The 26,758-nt window shown below is 44.6% G+C and overlaps 1 protein-coding gene across 6 annotated transcripts in view; it reads left to right on the plus strand.

Moving 5' to 3' along the window:
- LOC113178803 (contactin-4) overlaps window positions 1–26,758 on the plus strand; it is a 259,228-nt gene that overhangs the window by 153,942 nt on the left and 78,528 nt on the right. For all 6 annotated transcript variants that reach the window (XM_077793439.1, XM_077793441.1, XM_077793440.1 and 3 more), the window contains exon 8: window positions 806–956. In XM_077793439.1, coding sequence (XP_077649565.1) covers window positions 806–956 — 151 coding nt within the window. The remainder of the gene's footprint in view (window positions 1–805; window positions 957–26,758) is intronic.

Consider the following 26,758-nt stretch of genomic DNA (forward strand, 5'->3'; position numbering starts at 1 on the left):
AAGCTGTAATTTCCCCTGAATAGAACAAGCATTGCATAAAGCTGAACAGAGCCCTGGGTTGTAAGAAGTTCCTAGAGGGTGGCCGAACAGATATTTCAGCACATTTTCTGTATATATACAGAGTGTAAGGGGACAGAGTGCATTGTATCAGAGAGGCCATGTTTCAGCCCACACATCAAGGAAAAAAAAAAAAAAAAAAGACGGATTTTTCTTATTTTGTTTCTATCTCTTTTGCTTCGGTGAAATTTTTAAATTTTTGTTCCCTTGAATATGGGATCCATAGTGAGCATGTTACTGGGAATTGAACCCAGGAGTGCCTTATCCCTGAGCCACATCCCCAGCCCTTTTTATGTCTTATTTTGAGACGGGTCTCACAAAGTTGCTGAGGCTGGCCTCAAACTTGAGACAGTCTTGCCTCAGCCTCCTGAGGGTCTGGGATTCCAATTGCATGCCACCAATTCCTGCTAGAATACATTTAAAAAAAAAAAAAAAGAATCCTCAATAGAGTAATAAGATCATATTATATCAGGGAATATATCAGATCCATCAAGCTATATTCATATAACTGTTGCATTTTAGCATGTATAAATTACAGCTTTAATTTTAATAAAATGCATCAAAACCTAGGGTGCTCCTCCCTTTAGGACAAATTTAGCTTCCTGCCTTTGATGGACAAAGGAACAATAATTGCATCACAGAAAGAAAAAGACCCCCAATCGATCTTGTGTGTGTGTGTGTGTGTGTGTGTGTTTCTTTTTCCCCTTGCAAAAGAATTCATTGTTTTATTCTCTATTTTGTCTTCCAGCGGCGGGTCCGGATTTCTCGAGAACACTCTTGAAGAGAGTCACTCTCGTCAAAGTGGAAGGGGAGGTGGTCATTGAGTGCAAGCCCAAAGCATCTCCAAAACCCGTCTACACCTGGAAAAAGGGGAAGGACCTATTAAGAGAAAATGAAAGGTACTCTCTTGAAACGTTTGGAGTCTTTGGTTAACCTGTAGGATCCTCTTGTCTGCTCGTGAGAAGGGTGTGGGGGGGTGGTATTTATTAGCTTTACTCCGGGGCCAAATGTTAATCAAAAGGCTGATGCTGTATTAGGGAGGAGGTAAATTCTGGGTTTCCTCCTTGATATCGGTCCTGCATAGAACCCTCTCTGCAGAAAGAGAATGCACCATTCCCTGTGGAAACTTGCGGAACTGCCTGAAGGTAAGCTTAATGTTAGCCCAAGATCTCATTTGTGGATTTGCCCACTCTCTCGGCACCTCCTACTTCCTTTGAACAGAAGTCGAATGTGACGAAGAAGTTTAATTTTTCTTTGTTATGGCAATCTTTCAAGTATTTAGCAAACTTTCCAATATTTTAGCAATCTTTCAAATATCCATCTATGTCTCATTAGTTTCCTTTTTTGAGTTTATAAACATCTCTCATTCCAACCTTGACTTCTTATTATTTCGATGACATCTTTTTTGAGACAACAGGTTTTCTTCTAATGCCTAAACATGTCACGCTTGCATTTTCTACGATCCACGGGCTGCATGTAGAAAGCATGTTGTTTATGTCCTTTAAACGGATGTGAGTTACCTGGAGTCTGACAGTTGGTCGTATCCATTGGCACACATTTCCAAGGCTTTTTCTTGGCTGTCAAGAAAAAGCCTATAACGTATCCCAGACCTTTGTCTGTAATTTATGCAATTTGTTAGAAAAATGCTAATTATGCAGGAGTCTGTTTGTCACCTATAAGACAGGATTTACCAGCTGTATACATAATGATTTTAATTGGTGCTGAAGGTCAAGTACTCAAGGATGCAATAAGGATGCCTATCAAAATGTGTGTGTCTACCCTTTACACCTGAACACCTTTGAATTTGCATATACAAATTAGACCATGGCGCTGATGAGGTTGTCCTGTTTAATGAGTTTTATAAACAAACCCGGTGCGGTTTATACGTGGTGAATCCACACCCATGTTAAATGCATAAGAGGCATCCCTCTCTGATTCCTGGTGTACCCAGAAAGCAGGACAGGGCTGGGGACAGAGCCCAGTTGGTAGAGTGCCTGCCGTGCATGCACAAGGCCCTGGGTTCAATCCCCAGCACCTATAAACATTGAAGTGGCTGTTTCACTGTAGGGTGCTGATTTTAAGTCCTTTGGATACAAACAGGAGTGGGATAATGGGATCAAATGTTGGTTTCATTTCAAGTTTTCTGAGGAATCTCCATACTGCTTTCCAGAGTGGCTGCACCAATTTGCGGTCCCACCACCAACGTAGAAGTGTGCCTTTTCCCCCACATCCTCACCAACACTTACTGTTGCTTGTATTCTTGACAATTGCCATTCTGACTGGAGGGAGATGAAACCGTAGAGAGGTTTTGGTTTGCATTTCTCTGAATGCGAGAGATGTTGCACACTGTTTCATATATTTGACAACCTACCGTCTTGAACAGGGTTGTTGGCTGCTTACCTCTGCTATAGCTTAGCCCTCGACACAAAGCCTGATTGAACTACCCTTGGGGAAGTAGAGTATGGGTATCAAGAATCCTATGGGAGAACGGAATTTAGTTATTTTCCACCGTTTGACTACCCGCTAGCTGTTCTCTGTTCAGTTTTTGTTCTTGATACTCTTGATTTGATTAACAGGGTTCAAATATGCTTCCACATTTACTTGACACTAAAAAATATATTTAAACTTGAGGATACTCCCCTGTCATTACCCAATTCCTGCTACTTGTTATCTCCACCTCCGGTGTCACTGGGTTAGTCCCAAAATGTCAATATTAGCCATGCTTTCTCCACATGGGTGCTGTCTTCTCACGGCTCTACTCCGCTCCTCTGCCTCACTTAGAGTGTATTAACCAAAGAGACCCAACTGGGTAATGGAAATGCTTTCAAAAACTGGCCAGGGTGGGGCCTTAAAAGGAAATGACACAGACTTTAGTGAGTGTCCCATCAAGGTAGACACCTGCCACTCAGCCATACAGAGAGGCCAGTCTGGTGATTTTCCATCTTATTTTTCCAGAGAAGCTCGATGTCAGAACTTTCGTGGAAGTTCTAATTTTTAAAAAAAAATAAAGAAATTGATTTGTTTGAGTATTTAAGGTCAGTAGACTACGGACTACGCATAATATGGACTTGGTCTCTGGATCAAGTTCACTCTTGGAAAGACATCAGCACGCTCGAACATTTCACCGTTTCCAAAAAGAGTCAAAAGAAAGGATTTGGCTCCTGTTTCCTTGGGAGTAGAGAAGAAATTCTGCTATTTTTCTCCCCCCCCCCTTTTTTTTTAATACAGAAGAAAGAAAATTAAGTGGATGAGTCAATGAAAACCATCACATCAAATCCTACACCACTGATTATTTTAGTCAGCTTTTTTTTTCATCACGGTGACCAAAAAGAATCTGACAAGAACAATTAGAGGAGGAAAAGTTGATTTGGCTCACGGTTGTAGAGGCCTAGATTGACAGATGGCTGACTCTGTAGCTCTGGACCCAAGGTGAGGCCGGACATCATGGCAGAAGGGCCTGGTGGAGGCCGGCGCTCAGGACACAGTGACCAGGAGAAAGAGAGTTCTGCACACCAGGAACAGAATGTAAATCCCAAAGACACACTCACACACACCCAGTGACCTGGCTCCTCCAACCACACCCTACCTGCCTGCAGTTACACTCCATTAATCCACATCAAGTGGATTAATACGCTGATGAGGTGAAGGCTCTCGTGGCCCAATCATCTCCCCCTCGGTACTTTCTTTTGTTGTCTCTCACATGAGCTTTTGGAGGACGCCTCCTATCGAACCCATGACACTGATTTAGACATGAAGAGTTTAAGAGAGGATTGGCACCCGTAGTCCAAGACCCAGGGCACCCAGGGTTGAGTAATAGCTACTAATGCACTACCTGGTTAGCCCAAATGCTCTTTGAGGATATAAAAATCTTAAATCGAAAGCACTGCTATAGCCCTGAGAAATAAGACCTTATCATCAAGCATCCCTTTTTGTAATATTGCCCCCCCGATTCTGTTTTGGAAGACTCAGCCAAACTCTAACCTATAAAAAAAAAAAATGATCATTATTTCTAATGGTAGCTCATTGTTCACAAATGAATTCGCACTAAAAGCATTAGAAGCAACATTTTAAAAACTCAGAAGTGGGGTTTTTTTTTTGTTTGTTTTTTGTTTTTTTATCCCATGATGATTTTGTAGTTAGCTCAGTGGATATAGACTCAGAAATGCTGATTTAATGTTAACCTGTTAAATTTTTTTGAATATATGTGTTTTTTTTATGTTCCTGATGTGATCTTCTCTTTGTTTAGAACTTCAACACATATTCCCAATGGCATTATCCATAGTAAGCCAAGCATGTTTTAAAAATATTTTTAACTGTAGATGGACACACAATATCTTTATTTATGTATGTATCTATTCATTTATTTATTCATTCATTCATTAATTTATTCATTCATTTATTTATTTTTATGTGGTGCTGAGGATCGAACCCAGGGCCTCACACATGCTAGGCAAGTGCTCTACCACTGAGCCATGACCCCAGCCCCTAAGCCAAACATCCTAATCAAAGATGAAAAATTCGAACAATTTCCAGAGCTTTGTGTAGGGTAGGGAGCACATCCATATCCATACCACACTTCTTGTTTTCCTGGGCTTTTACCCCGGGATCAGCGTGTAAGCAATATCAGACATGGGAACAGGAAGCCCCGGTCACCGAGCCCAGGTATTTTAGTTCTCAGGACAGATGACTAGTCACCGTGAAAACAGTTCACGTCATTTGGATGGAGCGAGCGCTTGAGTCTCCTAACTGGAAAAAAAGTTGATGATTCTATTTACTTTTCGTCTTTTAGACAGAAGGCCCTTGAGGCAAATAAGACTGGAGTCTCAGCTATACGAAAAACATCCAAATACAGAAATCGCAGAAGAATTAATAAGAACCTAGAATCCTAGAATTGTTGAGTGGAATTATGAACACGGAGGAAACATTCAACTCTAAGCTGGCTTCGGTGTGAATCCTGGGGATTCACGGGCTCACTTATCTGCCCAGGCCTGGGACGGGCTGCTTCTGTAGGTGTGTCAGGGCTCAAGGGCTCACACAGCACCCCGTGCTGGCCCTCTGTATTTCCCAAGGAATTGCAACAGTTCCAGAGGAGAGTTTCTCTTTATTTGTTGTTTTTAGATATACATGACGTAGGTTGTATTTGGACCTATTACACATGCGTGGGGTGCAACCCATTCCGATTTTGATCCCATTTTTGTGGTTGAATGTGCTGTGGCGTTACACTGGTCGTGTATCTATATAAGAACATAGGAAAGTTATGTCCAATTCATTCTACTGGGTTTCCTATTACCACCCCTCTTTCTTCCCTTCATTCCCCTTTTTCTAATCCAATGAACTTCTATTCTTCCCCTCCCTTGTTATAGGTTAACATCCATGTATCAGAGAGAACATTTGGCCTTTGGTTTTTCGGAACTGGCTTATTTCACTTAGCATGATGTTCTCCAGTTCCATCCATCTACTTGCAAATGCCATGATTTCATTCTTCTTTAAGGCTGAGTAATATTCCATTGTGTATATATACCATATTTTCTTTATCCATTCGTGTGTTGAAGGGCACCTAGGCTGGTTCCTTAGCTTAGGTATTGTGAACTGAGCTGCTATAAACATTGATGTGGCTGTGTCCCTGTAGTACATATTACAGAGGAGTGGGATAACTGGATCAAATGGTGGTTCCATTCCAAGTTTTCTGAGGCATCTCCTTTCTGCTTTCCAGAGTGGTTGCATCCATTTGCAGTCCCACCAGCAGTGTATGAGAGTACCCTTTTCCCCACATCCTCACCAGCATTTGTTGTTACTTGTAGTCTTGATAATTTCCATTCAGACTGGAGTGAGATGAAATCTCAGTGTCGTTTTGATTTGCATTTCTCTAATTGCTAGAGATGTTGAACATTTTTTTCATTTACTTGTTGACCATTCCTCTTTCTTCTGTTCAATACCTTTGCCTGTTTATTGATTGGGTTATTTATTTTTCTGGTGTTCAATAGTTTTTTTGAGTTCTTGGTATACCCTGGAAATTAATGCTCTATCTGAGGTGCAGGTGGGAAAGATTTTCTCCTATTCAGAAGAGATTTCCAGAGCACTGACATGCTTTGATCATGTGCTTCTCTAGACGGCTTTGTCTGCAGCACTGAGCGGGGTGCAGAGGTTGGGGGTGCAGAGAGGCCACCCGCAGGCAGGAGTCCCCCAGGAGAGCAATCCTAAGGAGTTGAGGGACAGCCACCTCCTGATCTTGAAGTGGAGGGACAGACACACGGGCTATGAAAGGCTATAAGGGACATGGAAAGGAGGTGGATTGAAAAATAGAGAGGAGAAACCGAAAATGACTCATGGTGATCCAACGTCACCAGCTGATTGATGGCCGTATCATTTTCCACCATCATGAATGTCAAAAGAACAAGTTGGGGGGCCAGGGTTGTGGCTCAGTGGCTGAGCACTGGCCTAGCACCTGCGAGGCGCTGGGTTCGATCCTCAGCACCACATAAAAATAAATACATAAAATAAAGGCACTGTGTCCCTCTACAACTAAATATATATGATATATATATATAATATATATATATGTATTATATACATTATATATCATTTGTATACTATATTTTAAATATATATGTAATATACATTATAATATAATTATATCATATTATGTGTAATATTATATAATATACTAGTCTATTATATAATATATAAATAAAATATATATATATAATTATATATGTTAATTAACATATTAACGTATATGTTAACATATGTTAATCCGCATATTAACATATATGTTAATATATGTTAATACATGTTAATATATGTTAATATATTAGGGGGAATCAGAAGGTTAATATTAATGTCTTGAATTCCAGTGCCTGCAAGTAGCCATGTCACTTTAGTGAGCAGCCATTCTCGGGTCACCATGCTAGGGAAGCCTTTCCCCACTCACTGATCTGAACAGGCAAATCTCCCGGCCTGTCTCCCTGCTTTATGGATTCTGGGCGACTTCCCACCATCTCACACCGCTGTCTGTCTTCCCCACCGTCCACTCCATCAGCACGTCAGTACTGAGGACAGACGCTGGGCACCTATATGCAGATGTGCCTGTGTGGATCGGGAGTAGCCAGTGGAAATCTAGTATCTTACCGTGGTAGCTGTGGGAATTCTGAAATGGGTCTCATGGGGCCGAGCCAGGGCCTCAGTAGGATCCTATTCTTTCTACAGGCCGTAGGGGGGAGTCTGTTTCCAACTTGTGCAGGGTGGCCTTTCCCCCGTCTTCCAAGCTCACAAAAGCAAATTGTCCTCCCACGGAAGGACTCTGACCTCCTTTTCTGCCTTCCTCTTCCATCTTGGAGGACCATGGTGACCCTGGTGTGCTTTGCCGCATTCTGCAACACTTAGCATCTGCCTGGGATACAGTAAGTGCTCAGTAAATGCATGTCCAGCAGGAAGTTCACAGATGCTGCTCTGAGTCGAGGAGTAGAGACACAGCTAGACTCCCTCAGTAGCTAAGAAGTCCTGGAGCCGGGCTCAATGGTGCAAGCCTATCATCCCAGTGGCTCAGGAGGCTGAGGCAGGAGGATCGTGAGTTCAAAGCCAGCCTCAGCAAAAGCAAGGCCCTCCCTAAGCAACTCAGTGAGACCCTGTCTCTAAATAAAATACAAAATAGGGCTGGGGATGGGGCTCAGTGGTTGAGTGCCCCTGAGTTCAATCCCTGGTACCTCCCCCCAAAAAAGAAGTCATCAAGTGGACAAGTTCATGCAGACAGTCTTGTAGAACGAGGACATCTGTGGATCAAAGAAAGGTGCCCAGGTGCCCAGACGGACACACCGTTTTAGTCTGGCAGGGCCTGCATGGTCCCATCTAGCTCTCTGGGAAAATATTCAAGCCACCCAGGAGTAAAATATCCCTTTTCTGTGTCTCGTCTGGAGACGTTGACACCTGCCTCTGAAGAGAAATTAGACCCTGGCCTTCACGGGCCTCTCTTCCCAAAGGCATTTGGAAGGATGTGGGAGTCCATGTAAGACCTGGTAGGAAATCCCACCCCAGGGCCACAGGCGCCATGTTGGTGTGGAAGCCAGGTCTTGGAGGCCTGCAAGGTGGGAGGCAGAGCAGTACCTGTGACGGCAGGTGTTGGCCCCGAAGGCCTGCGGTGTCCCAGCGAGGAAGGGAGGCTTAGTGCCTGAGGCGTTGTGTTTCTCTTCCGGAGGCAAACTGTCTCTGTGTGTGCGCTTAATGAGAAACCTGCCCTCCGGATATCTCTTACAGTTTCTGCAGAGCTGCACAGCGCTGTTATTAGGAATTCTGCCCTGGGGAACAATTATGCTCTTGCGATAATTAGAGGCAGTTCATCTCCATAATAATGGAAATCCTGCCTCGGAGGCAAAACCACCGGTGAAAGCAACCCAAGCAAGCGTCATTGCTCCAGTTAGAATCCGTGGCCCTGCGTGGTGGTGGTACTCCGTCACTTTAATTCTGCAAGTGCAGTTATGGAGATGAGAGGGTCTCGCTTGCTCCACCTCCAGACCTTGAACTCTCTCCCGTGATCTCAGCTTGTGTCTCCTAGAGCCCTGGATCCCATCCTTAGGGCGTTAAGCTCCCCTAAAATGCAAATTGCCAGAGTTTAGGGAGATTCGTTTTAAAAAGACGTTTCCATGATACATTCTGGGGGTGACTCCCGTCCCGGGAAGATGCTGTGGGTTCACCCCTCGCCTCGGCCCTTCTGAGCTCAGTGTAGTACATCATGTTCTGTTATGGTCCCCGGGGGGTGAATGCGATGACCAGGCTCAGGCAGTGACCAGCTGAGACTGGCCGGTCCTCTTGTTCTCCCCGTGTGCCCTAGCCTCACACCCCAGGACGTATCTATGGAACCCACATAGGATTCCAAGGCTCAGTTTGACTCAGCTTCTTTGTGGCTGTGACTAAAGGACCCGACCAGCACAATTGTAGAGGAGGAAAAGTTGATTTGGGGGCTCACGGTTTCAGAGGTCTCAGTCCATAGACAGCCGGCTCCATTCCTCAGGGCTCCAGGGGAGGCTGAACATCATGGCGGAAGAGTGTGGCAGAGGGAAGTGGCTCACGTGGTGACCAGGAGGCAGAGAGACTCTACTCTCCAGATACGAATAGATACCCAAAGCCATGTCCCCAATGCCCACCTCCTCCAGCCACACCCACCACTTCAGGGACCACTCAGTGAATCCCCATCAGGGGGTGAAATCACGGATTGGGTTAAGACGCTCACACCCCAACCATTTCTCCTCTGAACCTTCTTACACTGTCTCAGACGTGAGCTTTTGGGGGACACCTCACCTCTGCACCATGACACTGGCACACACGAGGCCCTACGTTTAATCCTCAACCTTGGAAAAAAAAAATTCCGAAATCCTACCTCCCCTCCGAAAAAGACCGGCTTCGGTGGAATTCTGACCTGGACCCAGGAATCTGGATTTTTGTTTTTAAGTTTCCTACATGACTCTAATGCACGGCCAGGTAAGACAGGTGGCTTCCTGTGGACGTCCCCTGACCCACGGGACTCTACCCGCTTTCCAATTTCACTCAAGGTCATTCTTAGCTCCTGGGACTTGGGGTCTTTCTTTGCCCTCTTCAAGTGGCCTTGTTCCCTCCTAGCACATGGCCTCTGGACATCCCTCCTGTCCTCTCTGTCTGCGATAATTCTTTTGCAGGGCTTGACTCAAGCTCCAACCGCACCCAGGCCAAACCCAGCCCCCTCTGTGTTCCTGCAGCTCGGGAGGGAGCTGAACGTGGTCTGAAATTTTCAACAGCAGGCAATCAAAAAAAAAAAAAGCAGCGCTTTGTGACACATGCAAGTTGTCTGAATGTCAGGTTCCAGTGTCTGCAAGTCAAGGTTGAAGGCATACAGTCCCACGCACTCCTGGGCGAATCGTCTGCGGCTGTTTTCACCCCACAAGAGCCGGGGGACACCTGGCACCAGAGGCCCCCAGCTCAGGATGCCTGAAATCGAGGATTATTACACTGTCACCTCCTCTGGGCCCATCGAGGCCGTAGGGGAGTTTTGGGATCAAGCCGGGTCCAAGACTTGGTAGCGTAGCATCCGGTGGAAGGAAGAAGAAGAATCCTCCGTAGGGAGACGCTACAGGCTCCTGGAGATATTGTTCACGTCACCCACGATGTCGGTGGAAACTTCGGACCTAGAACCATCTGGGCCCTCTGGAGAAGAGGTAAATGAGGCCCTTGGATCACCTCCTCAGAGCCTTTGTCCAGAGAAAACAGCTCTGCACCCTCGAACGGGGTTAAGGGATCCTGAAAATGTTCCAGCCAAAGTGGCCCCGTGACGAGGAGCAATAGGACAGCCAGACGGGCCATGCGCTGTGCCTGATTGATACAGGTGGGGCTGGTCACTGGGGTTCCTCTGTCCCTTTACGTGATGGGGATGATTAGGGAGGACAGGAAGGTGTTAGATGCCCCCACCTAGCTGAGGGGGTCTGCACCGGCCCCTCTTCCTGACGTCTGGCCCCGGGTTCCTTTGGAAGTTCCCAGGAAAGGTTAAAACAACAGGAGCTCCCGACGGGGTGGAGATGCGTCTAATGCACCATTCGAGGTTCTTTGCATTTCTGTTTTGCCTTTTATCTTTGTTTTCTCCACCAGGGCGACATGAGTGACAGGTTGTCAATTATCCATCTTTTCAGACGATAGGAAAATCCCAACATAAAAGCGCCAGCCCCCCTGTCTCTCCCTCTTCCATGGTAAACGCCGGCTGATGGTCAGGCTCCCTCAGTGCTGATGCATCAAGCAGAGAATTCAACTTGCTTTTTAAAAACTAGCAAGTCGTTGGCTTCCCACACGAGGGCTCCTGGTAAACTCTTGAGCCATTAAAGCCGTCTCTTTGAGAGGAATGAGCCCTGGCTACATTGTTTATTCAATTTAATTGTAGGGAGGAAAAGAAAAAGAAAAAAGAACTCATGGGGGGAAATGGTTTGTTTGAAGTGGTTTTCACCCGTCAGGAGCTTGTGAATGAGTGTCCAATTACAGAGGGGCGCACCAGGACTTGGGTAACAGGGACATCTGTTATCTTAATTAAACCAGTTACTATATAAAGGCGCTTCCGTAAGCTCACGGCGTTCCAGGGGGCTCTGACCTAGAAACTCTGGGAAGCTCTGTTCTCTTGGCGGGATTCGGCTGCCGGTGGGTGTTCCCCCCCATCGGTCCCCATTACACCCTAGACCTGACACAGCTCTGTGATCGACGGACCGACACCTAGGTCCATGCCCGTAGAGCCTGGAGAGAGGAAGAAACGGAAGTTCAGGATGGAAAGTGGAACAAATCAAACAGGAGAAAACAAACAAACAAACAAAAAAACCTGGTGTCCTTGGTCTCCTGACTTGGAGGGCAGGGAATAGCGCTGACCAGGAAGGAAAGGGGAAAAGTAAAGGGACCAATCACTTACCGACTCCATCATGGGCCGAGCACGCAGGAAGAGCATCTAGAAAACCATTTGAAAATCATTTTCAAGAAGATAAAACCCTGAGCATCGGTGATAGTCAGGGTCTTGCTCCCAGCGGACACCAATAAACCCCAGTGATTCCCATTCACCTCAAAGACAGCCTCCTGGGTGGGAGCGTCCTGCCTGGCCACGCACATGCTTCTCTCTGACCGAATCTGCTACGTGTCAGCTTTTCGACTCAGCTGCAATCGCACTGGCTCTGCTCTTCTCTAACTGTGGATGGAGATGTGAGCGGGTACTAGCCAAATTCTGTTCCAGGAATCAGGATTTTTTTGCAGACAGAGCACAGAGCACAATTGCTGGGGATATGGTCCCTTGTGTATGTCTCCAGCTCCCCAGAGCTCCGGCTGGTTGCTGTCCCTTCAATACCTGTGGGTTAATCTTCTTTTCCAGCTCTCAAGCCACCCCATGTTCTTCCAACAAATCCCCCCTGGTACTTAAGTTAACGAACGTCTTTCGGTTGCTTACAACCCCGGAACCTTAACTGCTCTCGGCCAACCCGTGGATCGTGCGTAACAAGAGGATTCTTTCTCTCCATCTGCCAAAGAAAAATGAGAAGCCCCCTGTTAATGGCCTTTGAGTCTTGATCTTGGCTCTTGCCACATTGGAGCAGGATGACTTACTAACTGGAATATCTAAAAGCTCTGGGAACCAATTGGAGACGTTTGGCTTCCCAAAGGAGTTTGCCTTCGATGTCGATGGTCCCCCACCTGATTCGGCACCTCATCCAGGACGAATGGAGCTATGGAGCCTGGGGAATGGCAGGGCTCCCCGGAATCGAAGGGGCTGTGTCCCGTCCAGAGTCCCTGGAAGGAGAACCACGGGACTGTAGCCCATCCCCACCGGAGAAGCCAGAGTCACCCGAGCATTTGGACAGGAGCTGCAGAGACCTTCCTGAATCCCAAGATGCTCTAGCCACGTGGCTCATGGACTTTCCCTTTATAACATTGAACAGATAACATTAATCATCCGTTTAGAGGAGTCCGCCCCCTGCACTAGATGAAGTCAAAGCCACTAAGAAACGGAGCTTTCCTCGTCTTGGAGTATGGATCTTAAAATTCACGCACAGCCTTCGGCACATCGTACACCTTCCCTAAATACGTCAAGAATGAACTCGATGGTGGTAGAACCTTGGGCGGGTGACTTAGTCTCTACAGCTGATCTCCCTGCCTGTACCATGGCGACAGTAATACTGACCACCTTATAAAAGATAATATATGAGCGGTGACCCATAAAGACTTAGATTCCTGGCAGCTGTGACTCTAGGGATAATAAGAGGAAAAATGGATCTCCCCTCCACTTTGGAGACGAGAAGACATCTGGGCTGCTGTGTCGATTTTGTTCTTGTATCATCAAGCTCAATTAGTTGGTTTAAACTCACTTTGAATCATGCCATCTACCTAATTTTAAGAAGCAGTTTAACTTTCCAGATAAAAAGGTCTCCTAAGAAAAGGTTCGCTCTCAGGGTTCTTACACCCATGGGGGAACGGGAGACAATGTTACATTAGCTAGGGGAAGGAAGACCCTACTCCCAAGGACGTTCTGAAATCACTCAATATGGAGTCTTGCTACCAACCCTGGCCTGAAGGGGGGGAGACGCATGGAACTTTCTAGAGCAGAGGAAAGAGATGGAGGTCGCTAGTCTTACACACAGCTTCCCATGTATCTTAAAGTCTTAGTGCAACACTCTTTTGGAAATTGAGACAAATACTGTACCATAAAAAGGGCAATACAACCAGGTGCAGTGGTGTATTTCTGTCATCCCAGGGGCTCAGGAGGCTGAGGTAGGAGGATCGTGAGTTCAGAGCCAGCCTCAGCAACAGCAAGGTGCTAAGCAACTCCGTGAGACCCTGTCTTAAATAAAATGCAAAATAGGGCTGAGGATGTGGCTCAGTGGTGGAGGGCCCCTGAGTTCCATCCCTGGTACCCCTTTCACCATTCCCCCCAAAAAAGGCAATATTGAGGGAAAGAACTTGGGGGTCACCTTTGCCATCTCTGTGGCCTCGAACAAGCCACTTAACTTCTCATCTTTAAAACAGGCTTAATAATAAGTGATTGTGATGCTCTGGGGAGATTTCATCAGATGAGAATGGGACTTGTAAATGGTGAACCCCTGGAGAGGTTTTATTCTGTGCATTTTGTAGATCTGTGCCCATTTTTACAGAGATGGGATTAGACTATCGCATCCCCACTGTTGTAGAAGTGGGGTTTTTTTTTCATTGACAGCATTTTCCTAGATATCATTCCACACTGAAGGATATAACATTTGCATTTTATACTTCCATTTTGAGTGGTTCAATCATATTTGCATTTTATTATTTTGTAAACTCTCTACAAATATTCATTATTGGCTCCTAAAAAAAAAAAAAAAAAAAAGAAAGAAACTCACTTAGAACTGCTATTTTGGCTCCTTTAATTCACATGGACCGCATCCCGTCTCGAGGGTTCTGATGAGAATTGCAATCAGGGGTGGAAGTGTCCTTGTTCAGGAACACTTGGGAGTAGAAGTTTTGGATTGGGGACATTTTTTCAGGCTTTACAGTCGTTGTAGGTACGCAATGAGATGTGGAAAGGGGACCCAAGTCTACGCAGGACATTCATTTTCTGTTTCTCAGACGCCTCCCCTGATGGTCATTTCACATAGCATTTTTTAACTGTTGTGTAGAGAAATACAAAGCTTCACAGGGTGGAGTCTTCCACTGGTGGCACCATGTTGGTGCGCCATGTTGGACTCTAGAGCATTTTGAACTTCAGATTTTCAGATTAGGGATGTTCAACCTGAAGCAAGTTGGGAAGTTCCAAGCCAACGTATGGCAGGCCTCTCTACCAACAGGATCACCGTTAGAGCCGTTAGAGTACCTTGGTATGAGCTAAGTGTTTTCCAAACACCACGTCTAAGTGGCCCCCAGACATCCCTCATTATTGCGCACATTGTACCCTTGACGGAACTGGAGCTCATCAACATGAACTAACTCGTGTCTAGACAACCAGATGACACATGGCAAAGCCAGAAACGACATCTATAGGTTTATTTAACTGCAGAACAACATCACCTTTGTCTCCCACTTCAGGAATCCCAAACCCTAGCTCCAATGAAGCACGTGGAGAGCTGGTCTCACTCTGTCTCTCGCTTCCCCCAAACATGTCTCCACTCTGCCGCCCCGTTTCTAGGAGTGGTCTGGGAAGGAGACCACCATCTATCTCTCAGTCTGCTCCAACAAGCAGCATGACCCCTCCAGGGTCCAGCTGGTGACCTGTCAGATTTGATGACCAGCTTTCACCCTCTCCTCTCAGCCTTTATAGAAGGTGTAGACCACTTTCTGGCTTCTGAAACCCTTGCCCATCCTAGTATCCAGGACCCTAAAGGCCTCTGGTTTGGCTTCTACCAAGTACCCAGATACCAGCCTGTTCTCAATGTCTGTTGGGTTCTCCTCCTCTAAGCGGACCCAAGGCCTCCTGTCTGGGCCTCTGTTTGTCTCTACGTCTGACTATGTTTATCTATCCCGTGGCTCTCTAACCTGTCTGAATCCTGGGGACGTCCAAGTGTGTATTTCTGAACCAGAATTCTCCCTGGAATTTCGGCGCCTTCTATGGAACGATCTATTTATCGTCTCCCTGGGTCTCTGCTATCCATCTTAGGCATAAAAAGTCTGTCCCAAGTTTGATACCTAAACGGTCTTCCCCCTCTCGGCGAGAGGAGGAGGGAGTGGTCACGCTTGGTTGGGCCTATTGATTGGGGTGACACATGTTGTCTGAACCACCTAGAGGGGATTCATTGATTGAGTCATTAATTCATCGACTCCTTCAATGAGATATTAATGAGTGATCATGTCCTAGGCTGAGCACTAATGCTAAGAATTTATAGAATTTTAGAGCCCATTATCTAAGCAATGAGTAACCCTAAATCAAACGGATAATGGGAATTCATTTTCCTAATACACAGTTAACGGAGTTAATTCTCAAATTCAGTTTTTTTTTGTTTGTTTGTTTTTTTTTGTGAACGCGCCTAACCCTTTCTAACAATGGAGATTTTTTTTCCCCACCTTTGGATGTCCCGTGAGATCATGACAGCGTCCCAAACCTGACGTCAAGGAGATGGAGTTCGAATTCACAAACCTATGGGAACTGCCTGGATGTCACCCAGCCTCCTGTGTCCCCTCAGCTTGATGTCATCGTGTCTGCCTGAATCTTCAGGAGACAAAGGGGAACGCCACTTCGCTGCCATGAACAGAGTCTCTTCCCTTCTCCCTCTGGGCTACGGGGAAGAAGCCATTTCTGAGCATCATCTCCCTGTGCCCACCGAGAACTGGTGGGAGGTCAATGACTGCAGATGGACCGAATGTCTGGTCTCTCTCCCCCTTTCCCCATATGAAATTGTCACTGTGTCAAATGTCTTGTCACCGTAAGAAGCTGCAGGGAAATTGCAATTATATTTATCAGGGTTTTTTTTTTTAATTTTTTCTGTGTTGTGACCTTTGGATGCCATTCAGTCTACACAGAATCCCTCCAGGTGGTTCAGAGAACATGTGTCCTTGGAGTCAATAGGGTCGACGATGCTGGGCTCCTTCTTTTTTACTGAAGGAGAAGGCCGTGCACATACTGGAGTCAGAACTGTTTAGGCCTAGGATGGACGGGTAGCAAAGACCTGGAGCTTCAATGCGCTTAATCCTGCCATAATTTCAGGATCACACCATGGAAATCTAGTAAGTCATCACAACCGCGCCTTTTGGAGTTCCCTTGTATGTTCACCCTCTGTGCCTGGTCCTGATTCTGATCTGCCCTCTCTCTGGACAACAGGGCTTAGATTTTTGAAATCATAGCGGCTGTAGGCGCGTCAGATTCTCTCACTATTAGAACTCCCACTGTCAGGATGAAATCCGTTATCAATCTCATTTGAACCACGGTCCCACGCCAGATCACCTAGGAGATGCGGAGGGGACCCTGTGGCAGGGTACAGCAGGTGGGTAGGTTCTCCGGCACTTGCCACCTCGTTTTAATATTGGCTAAAGCAGAAACGATCAAGAAGGCAAATCTGCCATGAAAAAAAAAATCTTATAAAACATTCCAGTGTTAAATGGGCCATTTAAAAAAAAATGGTAGGCAGAGGGACAGCCAGGTGCTCCCGGAACTCCACGAGTTGAACTTTAAAAGTCACAGTTAATGAGCAGGATGAGATGCAAAATCAGCCTGAAAGATAAAATATTCCCCAGGACTCAGGGCTAAAATGCACATAAATCTTGTTTATGAGGGTGACGGAGCTAGCAGCCGGGTCAATGGTATTGGCACGTGTCCGGAGGAGTTGATGAGGGCCTCTTGCTGATTTCGGGCTACAGATCCAGATCCAGGTGTCTGCTGTCCACGGTGTTGACTCCTGGCTCAGACGGACATACCAAAGTCACAGACTCCTGACCGTGGGACTGTGCGATGTGATGGTCTGCTCTATGTCAATGTCGTGTAATGGTCGCCACGATCAGATTAGCACATCCACTCCGGCTGAGTATTAGACTCCCGGAGCCGTTCATCCTGTAATGAAAGTTCTGACCCTTTGATGAACATCTCTCTCTCTGTTTCTCTCACCTCCCACCAGCGGGGGAGTGTTCTGCCCTCTGCTTCTCCGAGTTCCACGTTTTAGGTCCACCGTGTAAGTGAGATCAGACGTTTTTGGTCTTTCTGAACTTGGAGTATTTCTCCTAGCCTGATGTCCTCAAGGTTCGTCCGTGTGGTGACAAATGGCAGAAGGTCCTTCTTCTCTGTGGATGCATAATACCTCATGGCGGATCTGTGTCCCGATTTCGTCATCCACTCGCTCATCCACAGACACTGGCTTTACCTCGGTTATTGGGAATAATGCTGCTAGGAACAGGGGAGTGCCCGTGTGTCCTTGGGATTCGACTTCTTTTCTTTGGGAGACACACCCGGAAGGAGGATTGCTGAATCGAGCGACAGTTGGGATTTTGTGTGTTGGCTTTTGTTCATTTATTTATTTATTTGTTTTGAGGGCCTTGGACGCTCTTTTCCGTCCTGTTTATATTTCCACCAGCAGTGTACAATGATTCCCTTTTCTCCACACCCTGGCCAACACGGGTCCTTCTCATGACACCCATTCTAGCAGGTTGGAGGTGATATCTCCTTGCAGTCCTCTGTCAGCGACGCTGAGCGTCTTTCCTGTGGAACTCTGACCATTTTCCTGTCTTCTTTGGGGGAAGTATCTATGCAAACCTCTGGTCCATTTTTCAACCACATTGTTATCATCATTATTATTTTCACAGTCGGCTTCTGTGAGTTCCCTGTGTATTTTGGACACTAACCACCTCTCAGGTGGATGGTTGAAGAATATGTTTTCCCATTCTGTAAGTTGCCTTTATACTCAGTTGATTCTTTTTCTGTGCAAAAAAAAAAAACCTGCTTATTTCAAAGTAATCCCTCTTGTTTACTTTTGCTCTTTCCACCTGTGCTTTTAGTATTATATCCAAAAAAAAAGAAAGAAAGAAATCATTGCCAAAGAGCAATTTCAAGGAGATTTAACCCCATGTTTTCTTTTAGGAGTTTTACATTGAAGTCTTCAATCAATTTTGAGTTAAATGTTCTATATGATGTAAGACAAAGGTCCAATTTGGCACTTTTCGTGGGGAGATACAGTTTTCCAGGCACCCCCTATTGAAAAGACTGTCTGTCTCTGTTGCTCTCAGGGCCCTTGTAAAAGATAAGTTCACTAAACATGCATTGTTAGTCTCTGGGATTTCTGTTTTTTTTTTTTTTTTTTTCCCACTGGTCTATGCCTGTTTTGGTACTGCTGTGATTACTGCAGTTTTACAGATAACAGGACATTAGTGAGAGTGGTGCCTCCGACTTTGATATTTGTGCCTGAGATGGCTTTCTCTATTCAGGGTCTTTCTATTCTTCTTTCATACAAGATTCAAGCGTCTTTTTTTTTCTCTATTTCTGTGTAAAATGCCACTGGAATTTGGATGGGGATGACACTGAATCTGTGGATCCCTTTGAGCCCGACAGATATTCTGACATCATCAATTCTCCCTCCAGTCTATGAACATGGTATATCTACTTCTGTCATCCTTAATTTCCTTCAGGAATGTTTTAAATAGTTTTCCAAGCGTAGATCTTTGACTTAACTTGGTTAAATTCTTTCCTGGGTAACTTCTTTTTTTTTTTTCATTTTGATGTTATTGTAAACGGAGTTGTTTTGTTGATTTCTTTTTCCCATAATTCAGATTGGTATAGAAATGCAACCGATGATTCCTCGTTGATTTTGGATCCCGTAACTTTACTGAATTTGTTTATTCATTAAAACAGCTTTTTTTGTGGCACCGTTAGGGTCTTCTGTATATTTAAGATCATGTCATCCACAAATAGAGAGATCTTTCTTTGCACTTTGGACACTGCTTATTTATTTGACTGTATTGTTTTTCGTGGGTTTGTTTGTTTTTTGAGTAATTACTACAATTGGAACTTCAGTGCTACGTCAAACAGAAGTGGTGAGGGTGAGGATCCTGGTTGTATTTTTGGGTCTTGGGAGAAAAAAGCTATCAGCCTTTGACCGTTGAGTGTGATCCTGGCTGTGGGCTTATCCTAAAGAGCCTTTATTAGGTTGGGGGTGCATTCTGAGATACTGCTTCCGTGATAATCCATCAATACTAATATTGACCCCTAAAGAGCAGAGATCTCACCACAGTCTGCAAGAAATCCGCCTCCAGATGTTCAAACCCTCATCCCTTTGAACTTGACTTCGTGTTCACCCACCAATCTCTTGACTCTGTTATGACTTTTCTAATGGATGTCTTATGAAATTCTGTCTCTCATGGGGTGGTGCTGCATTTTAAGGGTATGTGTGTCTTTATCGTGTGCAAATGTGCCCCCGAGTAGAAGAGTGAAGCCCAGATATCAGGCCATGAAGATTCACGGGCGCAACCCAGACGACTGAGTTCTCATCCCAGCCACAGACCAGCACCTTCCCTAGCTACCTTTGTCGTGGGCTGCTCTTCGACTTTAGCATAAACAATTTGCAATTTTTTTTAATTAGCTCTGTCACCACTCCCCTAGTGCAACTGTGCACGATAAAAAGAAGACAGAGTCTACTTCAAGAGCATAGAAAATGAGAGCATTGTAATCCAACCCAGAAACCAAGAATTCCCTCAAGCAGCAGAATCCCAGGCTGCAGAAAGACTTCGAGCTGGGAAAAGCAGGGATGGTTTCCTAAAAGAGGCCTCACCAGCCAGACGCAGTGGCCCACGCCTGTCATCCCAGCTGCTCGGGAGGCTGAGGCAGGAGGATCACAAGTTCAAAGCCAGCCTCAGCAAAAGCAAAGCCCTAAGCAGTTCAATGAGACCCTGACTCTAAATAAAATACAAAATAGGACTGGGAATGTGGCTCAGTAGTGGAGTGCCCCCTGAGTTCATTCCTGGTACCCCAAGAAAAACAAAATTAAAAAGGGGCCTCACCTAAGAGTCACCTTGTATGGTAAGTAAGCAGTACCTTGATGAAGGGATGTATTCTCAAACCATTGTGTGACTACAGCAGGACCCTGCAGCTCAACCTAGGGAGTCTTGAACTTTATAAAATTCTAGATTCTTCCATAATTTCAGAGCACCTAGCATAAAACGGAAACAGCCACAGCATTAACTAGTTCTCTAGCCTAAACAACATTGGGCAAAACTGTCCCCCAGGGAACAGAAGGATCAATAATCATCTGAGGATCCCCAGACACACCAAGACACGTGTGTATCAGGTGAATAGCCGAGAAACTGAAATCAGGGCTCTCTATGCCAGAGTCTTTCCCCGGACCATGCTGAGTAAAATACAGAAGCTGCTGAGGTCAGCCATCCACCATTTCTTTGTGCATGAGAATAAATGCCATTATAGGAAATGACAGCAATATCTTGACCCCAAGAAAAGAACAGAAGGCTTTGAAGTCCTTTTAGGTCAAATTAGCAGCTCGGTGGGGAGGAGGGGGGCACCTGTTAAATAGAGCAGGATAATATTTTCAGAGCAGATTTTTTTCAGAAGGTAATACTTGCACTTACATCCAAGGCCTCCACAGAGTGAAAAGCGCTGTAGAAATGTAAATACCTAATCCTGTCTCAGTATTTGTGGAGTTCTTCCGAGTGGCCGTGACCTTGAAAACCCTTTGCACATGGATCCCTCTTCGACATACGGTGTGGAAAGCATCCAGGAGCTAAACCTTGGATTTAGAGTAAGGTATATTCAATCTCATTAGTAATTTTTTTTTTCCCAAAGACTTAGGCCGAGGTTTATTTAAGAAGTAGATATGCATTCAGGGGGAGTAGATATGCATTCAGTGGGAGTAGATATGAATTCAGTGGGAGTAGATATGCGTTCAGTGGGAGTAGATATGCGTTCAGTGGGAGTAGATATGCATTCAGTGGGAGTAGATATGCGTTCAGTGGGAGTAGATATGCGTTCAGTGGGAGTAGATATGCATTCAGTGGGAGTAGATATGCATTCAGTGGGAGTAGATATGAATTCAGTGGGAGTAGATATGCATTCAGTGGGAGTAGATATGCATTCAGTGGGAGTAGATATGCATTCAGTGGGAGTAGATATGAATTCAGTGGGAGTAGATATGCATTCAGTGGGAGTAGATATGAATTCAGTGGGAGTAGATATGCATTCAGTGGGAGTAGATATGAATTCAGTGGGAGTAGATATGCATTCAGTGGGAGTAGATATGCATTCAGTGGGAGTAGATATGAATTCAGTGGGAGTAGATATGAATTCAGTGGGAGTAGATATGCATTCAGTGGGAGTAGATATGCATTCAGTGGGAGTAGATATGCATTCTTGAGAGTGAGAAGCGCCTCCCTGGGTGGAGGTTCTGTATTTACAGGGGGGCTGGGCCGGGAGGTAGAGCTGGGGTGGACACCGGCTTTCCCTGGACTTGTGCATTGTCCTAGTGGTACCAGGGCATGGGTCAAGGGCCTTCACTGCAAAAATGCTCTTAGTGCTTTTTGCATTTCAATGGCTCATGAGTATTTGGGTTTTTTGTTTTGTTTTGTTTTGTTTGTTTTGGGTACCAGGGATTGAACTCAGGGGCACTCAACCACTGAGCCACCTCCCCAGCCCTATTTTGTATTTTATTTAGAGACAGGGTCTCAGGGAGTTGCTTAGTGCCTCGCTGTTTCTGAGGCTGACCTTGAACTCGAGATCCTCCTGCCTCAGCCTCCCAAGCCACTGGGATTACAGGCATGCGCCACTGCACCTGGCTCATGGGTATTTCTGTATCTCTCTGTATATCTGTATATACTACATATCTCTGTATATACTCTGTATCTCTCTTCTCTCTTCATCCCAAATCTCTACCTCATCCCTGCACCCGGACTTTAATCTCTTAAGGGAACTTAATTCTTAAAGGGTACAGAAGGAGGAAGGTCTGTCTTTCCTATCATTATTTTTAAAATATAAATCATTTCCTTATCCTTGGACGGAATACGTAATCCGTCCCACAAATTAATTGAGGGAACAGTTCCTTTATTCTCGAAGCCAGGTTCGTTTGTGACTGATTTATCAAAAAGAAATCTTTTAGTTCATCGGAAACAGTTTGGGAATCCTCTAAAGATCCTCTGGTTTCTTCCGGAGATAAATTCTCCCAAACACCTTTAACACCTATTAAGTCTTTGTCTCACTAGGCGGGAGAGATGGCTGTCAGTTGAGAGGGAATTTATAAGAAAAATGTTAAAACCAGCTTAAATAACTTTCGAGTGCTATTTAACTTTGGTACAACTTCAATGAAAATATTTCAAGTCAGCATTTCAAATTCAGCTGCCAAGAGTCAGGTAATATTTCCTGGACTCAATCATACAGGCATGAAACACTGCAGCTCTATCTTCAAAGTCCTTTGAAAATCTGTCTCATGATATCTCGAGAAGGAGATATTCCAAAATGAAATGAAGAACTTCATTTTCAGCTGAATTTCTTTTTTCCCCCCACATCTGTCACCTTCTTAGGTGTGGGTTCTGAATTTTAAAATATTTCTTTTTTGAACCGGCGGAGATTGTAGAAGGCTACATCCCTAGAGAAAATTGGTTTTGAGATAATGCTCCAAAAAAAAAAAAAAAAGAAAGAAACTTTTGTCGGAGTGTACAGTTGTCACTTTGGTTCAGTCAAACCAGGAGAATGTAACGTGTGATAATGACTTACACCCCTTTAAAAAATAGAGCCCTTTTTCTCTTAGTCACCAATATTTCAGATGTCTATAGGCGTGGACGATCGCCGGACCTTATAGCCAAGTATCTTGTTTTGTTTCTTTGTTACTATGCTGTTTCTCTCGAAAACAAATAAACACTCGAGACAGTTTACTGTCTCTATAACTGATACACGTTATAGAGAATATGTCGGTTGCAATAAAACATTTAGACCATGTAGAAAAAGAGAATAGTACATTAATAATGATTTCACTCATAATATTTTGAGTTTCTTAGAGCCTGAAGGGAAATCAATGATCTAGTGAAGTTTATTATCTGAAAAAAAAAAAAAAAAAGAATTCTTGAGGCAAGGTAACGTTCTCCTGATATTAAATTATAAATTAAATAGATTACTTGGGCTCTAACTTGAAATGTTAGCAAAACTGATGCAGGCAAATGCTTTAAAAATCTCTTGCTTTGAAACTTGCTCCTTCTTGGTTTCCAAACCCTGCCACTACTACCATGCAGTCAAGGGAAGTGGACTGAGTGAGAAGGTGACACATGGTCCATTTACCTCTGTCACCTTAACCATTGCCTAGCTGAAACCATGAATTCATGAGCAATAAAAACTCTCATTTTAAGAAACTGAGTTTGGGGGATGTTTGTTACACAGCAGGAACTCACTGATACAATACAAGGAGTATTTATTTGCATAATGGACTGTGTCTTACACACACAACGCTGAGTAAAATATAGAAGCATACTGTACATAAAAATAAAATACATGTTGCATTGATCTCTGTGCCCACTCTATAAAATGTGATCAAATTCCTGGTGGAGATGGCATAGCCAGCCCCAAACCAAACCGCCTTGTCATTAGAAAGTAGCCACCTTTCCAGTCGTGCCTTTGACCTTATGGGAAGTCCCCTTGAGTTCCATCCATCTTGTTCCCGTGGATCACACAATGTCCTCAGCTTCTCTCTTCATAGATGGTGTTGATTTTTTCCCACATCCCATGTAGCCTGGTATAAACCTGGAGATAGGAGATAGGAGATAGGAGATAGGAGAATGTCTGTCTTCTAACATTTCGAGACTCTTACAGAAAAGCAATCTCAGATATCTCATGAGCCACGCCAAGGGCTAGCTTATAACCCAACCTCAAAAGATTGTAACCATGCATAAGGACTTTAATACATTTTTTAAAAACCTTAAGAAATATAATTCTTCGCAAAACTCTCTATTAGCGGAGGTGTTGGTGGCAGAAGATCATTCACCATTAGAATTTTCTTGGAGAAAAGTCAAAACAAGAATCAGATGGGATTAACAGAGATTATGATTTGGGGGAAGAGTGATACTAGGGATTGAACTCAGGGGCACTCTACCACGGAGCCACATCCCCATCTCTATTTTATATATTATTTAGAGACAGGGTCTCACTGGGTTGCTAAGTGCCTTGCTCAATTGCTGAGGCTGGCTTTGAACTTGAGATCCTCCTGCCTCAGCCTCCCAAGCCATTGGGATTACAGGCATGCACCACCACGCCCAGCAACATAAATGATTTTTAAGGTCCAGAGACTCAACAGTTCTTGACATCCAAATGACATCTTTCACTTTTTGTATCTCAAATTTTCAAATGTCATTCAAGGGACATTTTTGGAGTCCCCCCTGAATAGCTGTGTCCCCTCACTCTAGCATTCATCAGCACTGAGTAGAGTAGGGTCATCCCCTGTGTCATCTAGATGCCCTATATCTATTAATGCACCCTAAAATTTTTGACAATTGCATCATCCCATTGAAGCATACTGAGCTTAAAGTCACCTAAAAGTTTTTGCAATTCACTTTCTTACTCTTTTTGTAGTCGAGACCCTGCCATGAGCCTATTTCTTTCTCTATCTAGATTTCACTCTTGGGCTCTCAGTTTTGCTTAGTTAATTCTTCCTTTGGCTTCAGACCTCAATTGTATCATTACTTACTTAGACTCCATTCCCCTTTTTATAGGTTCTTATAACACCATGAACTTCTCCTTTATAACAGCTATTATGATATCATTTTACATGGACGCCTAAGACGGGATGGCTTCAGGTTGATCTAGGAATAAAAATCTACATTTCCTACAACGTGACCTAGCTTGAGCCTCCACAGACTCACCTTTTACCCTTGCGCCCCACCCCTGCAACCAGGATTCCTTCTGCTCCAGTAACACACACAGCTGGCTATTGCCTGGGGGCCTCTGCTCTTGATCTTCTTTCATCTTTGCAGGGATGCCTGCATCTCATCCATTTCATCTTAGCTCAGATAATACCTTATCAAAGAGACGGTTTCCATGATTAACGTAGAGAAATCCCTCTATCCTCCCCAATGGCCCCCCCATTAAAACTCCATCTCTATCACGAGTCTGTACCGTTTTGCTTAACAGGTATTGCTAAGTGATCACTTTCTTATCTTTACATTATCCTCTCTCTCTCTCTCTTAAATAGAAGTTTGTGGAGACCACGGACATTAGTTGACTTCTTTACGACTAGATTCATAGTGCCCAGAAATGTGCTGATCCCATAGGAGATGCACAAGAAATATTTGTTAAGGTCAGGTGTGGTGGCTCACGCCTGTCATCCCAGTGGCTCGGGAGGCTGAGGCAGGAGGATCGTGAGTTCAAAGCCAGCCTCAGCAACTCAGGGAGACCCTGTCTCTAAATAAAATTCAAAATAGGGCTGGGGATGTGGCTCTGTGGTCGAGTGACCCTAAATTCAATCCCAAGTACCTCCCCTAAAAACAGAAATGTTTGTTAAATTGGTGAATGAAGAATGCTCTTAGACAGAATCGGTGTCCTCTCCCAATAGATGTTAAGCTCCACGAGGGAGGGATTCATCAGTGTGTTTCTCCAGTCCATCATCCGACACATATTACATTTTTAATATATATCTATTTAATTTACAAAGTGCTACACTATCACCTTCCCCGAGATGTTTCTATTTCTCCCTGTAAAAATAGCCCCTTATGTTATGTTCAAATCCTGACTGATCAACCCACACTGTGAGCTTTCCTTTTAACTTTGTGTCTTCAGGAGAAGCAATGAGCACATGGTCCAAGTCATCAGCAATGCCATGGATGAGATCTGGCCACCATCCACACCAGATCTAAATTAAAAAAAAAAAAAAAAAAAAAAGACCAGAATAGCAAGTTTACTAGGGCTCACCATCAGTGATGAACATCTGATAGGAATAAATCAGGCTTCAAATGATATTCACTTCCCACCAAGTTGCTTTGCAAAGGTGTTGATCCTTCTCTTCATCATCCTTGAAGAATCTGGAAGTTGGAGGTGAAATTCTGGCCCGAGGGAAGGAATGTTCAAAGTTTCTCTCGCTTTATGGAGCTTCCAAATCCCTCCGGGAAACTTCATAAAATGCAAACTCTGATGTATGAGGTCTGAGCTGGGGCCTGAGATCCTGTGGGGATTTTATTGTTGTTGCTGCTTTGTTCTGTTTTACAAGCTCCCATGCGTCACAGGGCTACTGATCTATGGAGCAAACTTTGAGCAAGGAGCTAGACGACTCTGGCTAATAATAATAAACCCCTAAGTTCATGTGAATACAGCCCTTTGTGGTTTTTAAAGCACTTGTTTTTAAATTAACTTTTTTTAAAATTACGACGACTAAGCTCCTATGCTTTAAAGATGATAAAACCTGAAAAAGTTTTTTTTTTTTTTTTTTCTAAAAGTTGTTTTAGAAAAGTTACCACTCACCTTCTCCAGCACCCAGTTCACAGCACAAGTGGAGACTTCTCCGTATCTCTCACTCCAGGAATAGTGATTGTGCCACACACAGCATTGTGTCGCCTGTCTGGGCCACCTCTGTCCTCTCCTGCCCAATGAATTTCCTGTCCTTCTATTCACATCAGACCCTGCTCAAGTCGGTGAGGGTCCAAGAGTGAGTGTGACTGAGGTCCTACTATTTTTATTAGGGTGGGGTAGCAGGGATTGAACTCAATCACTGAGCCACGTCCCCACCTGCCGGCACCCTCCCGAATGCCCCCTTCCTCACACCCACCCTGTTAGTACCTATTTCTCCTCCTAAGCAGGGCTGCT

The sequence above is a fragment of the Urocitellus parryii genome, chromosome 16 (genome assembly GCF_045843805.1).
Source record: "Urocitellus parryii isolate mUroPar1 chromosome 16, mUroPar1.hap1, whole genome shotgun sequence".
NCBI lineage: Eukaryota > Metazoa > Chordata > Mammalia > Rodentia > Sciuridae > Urocitellus > Urocitellus parryii.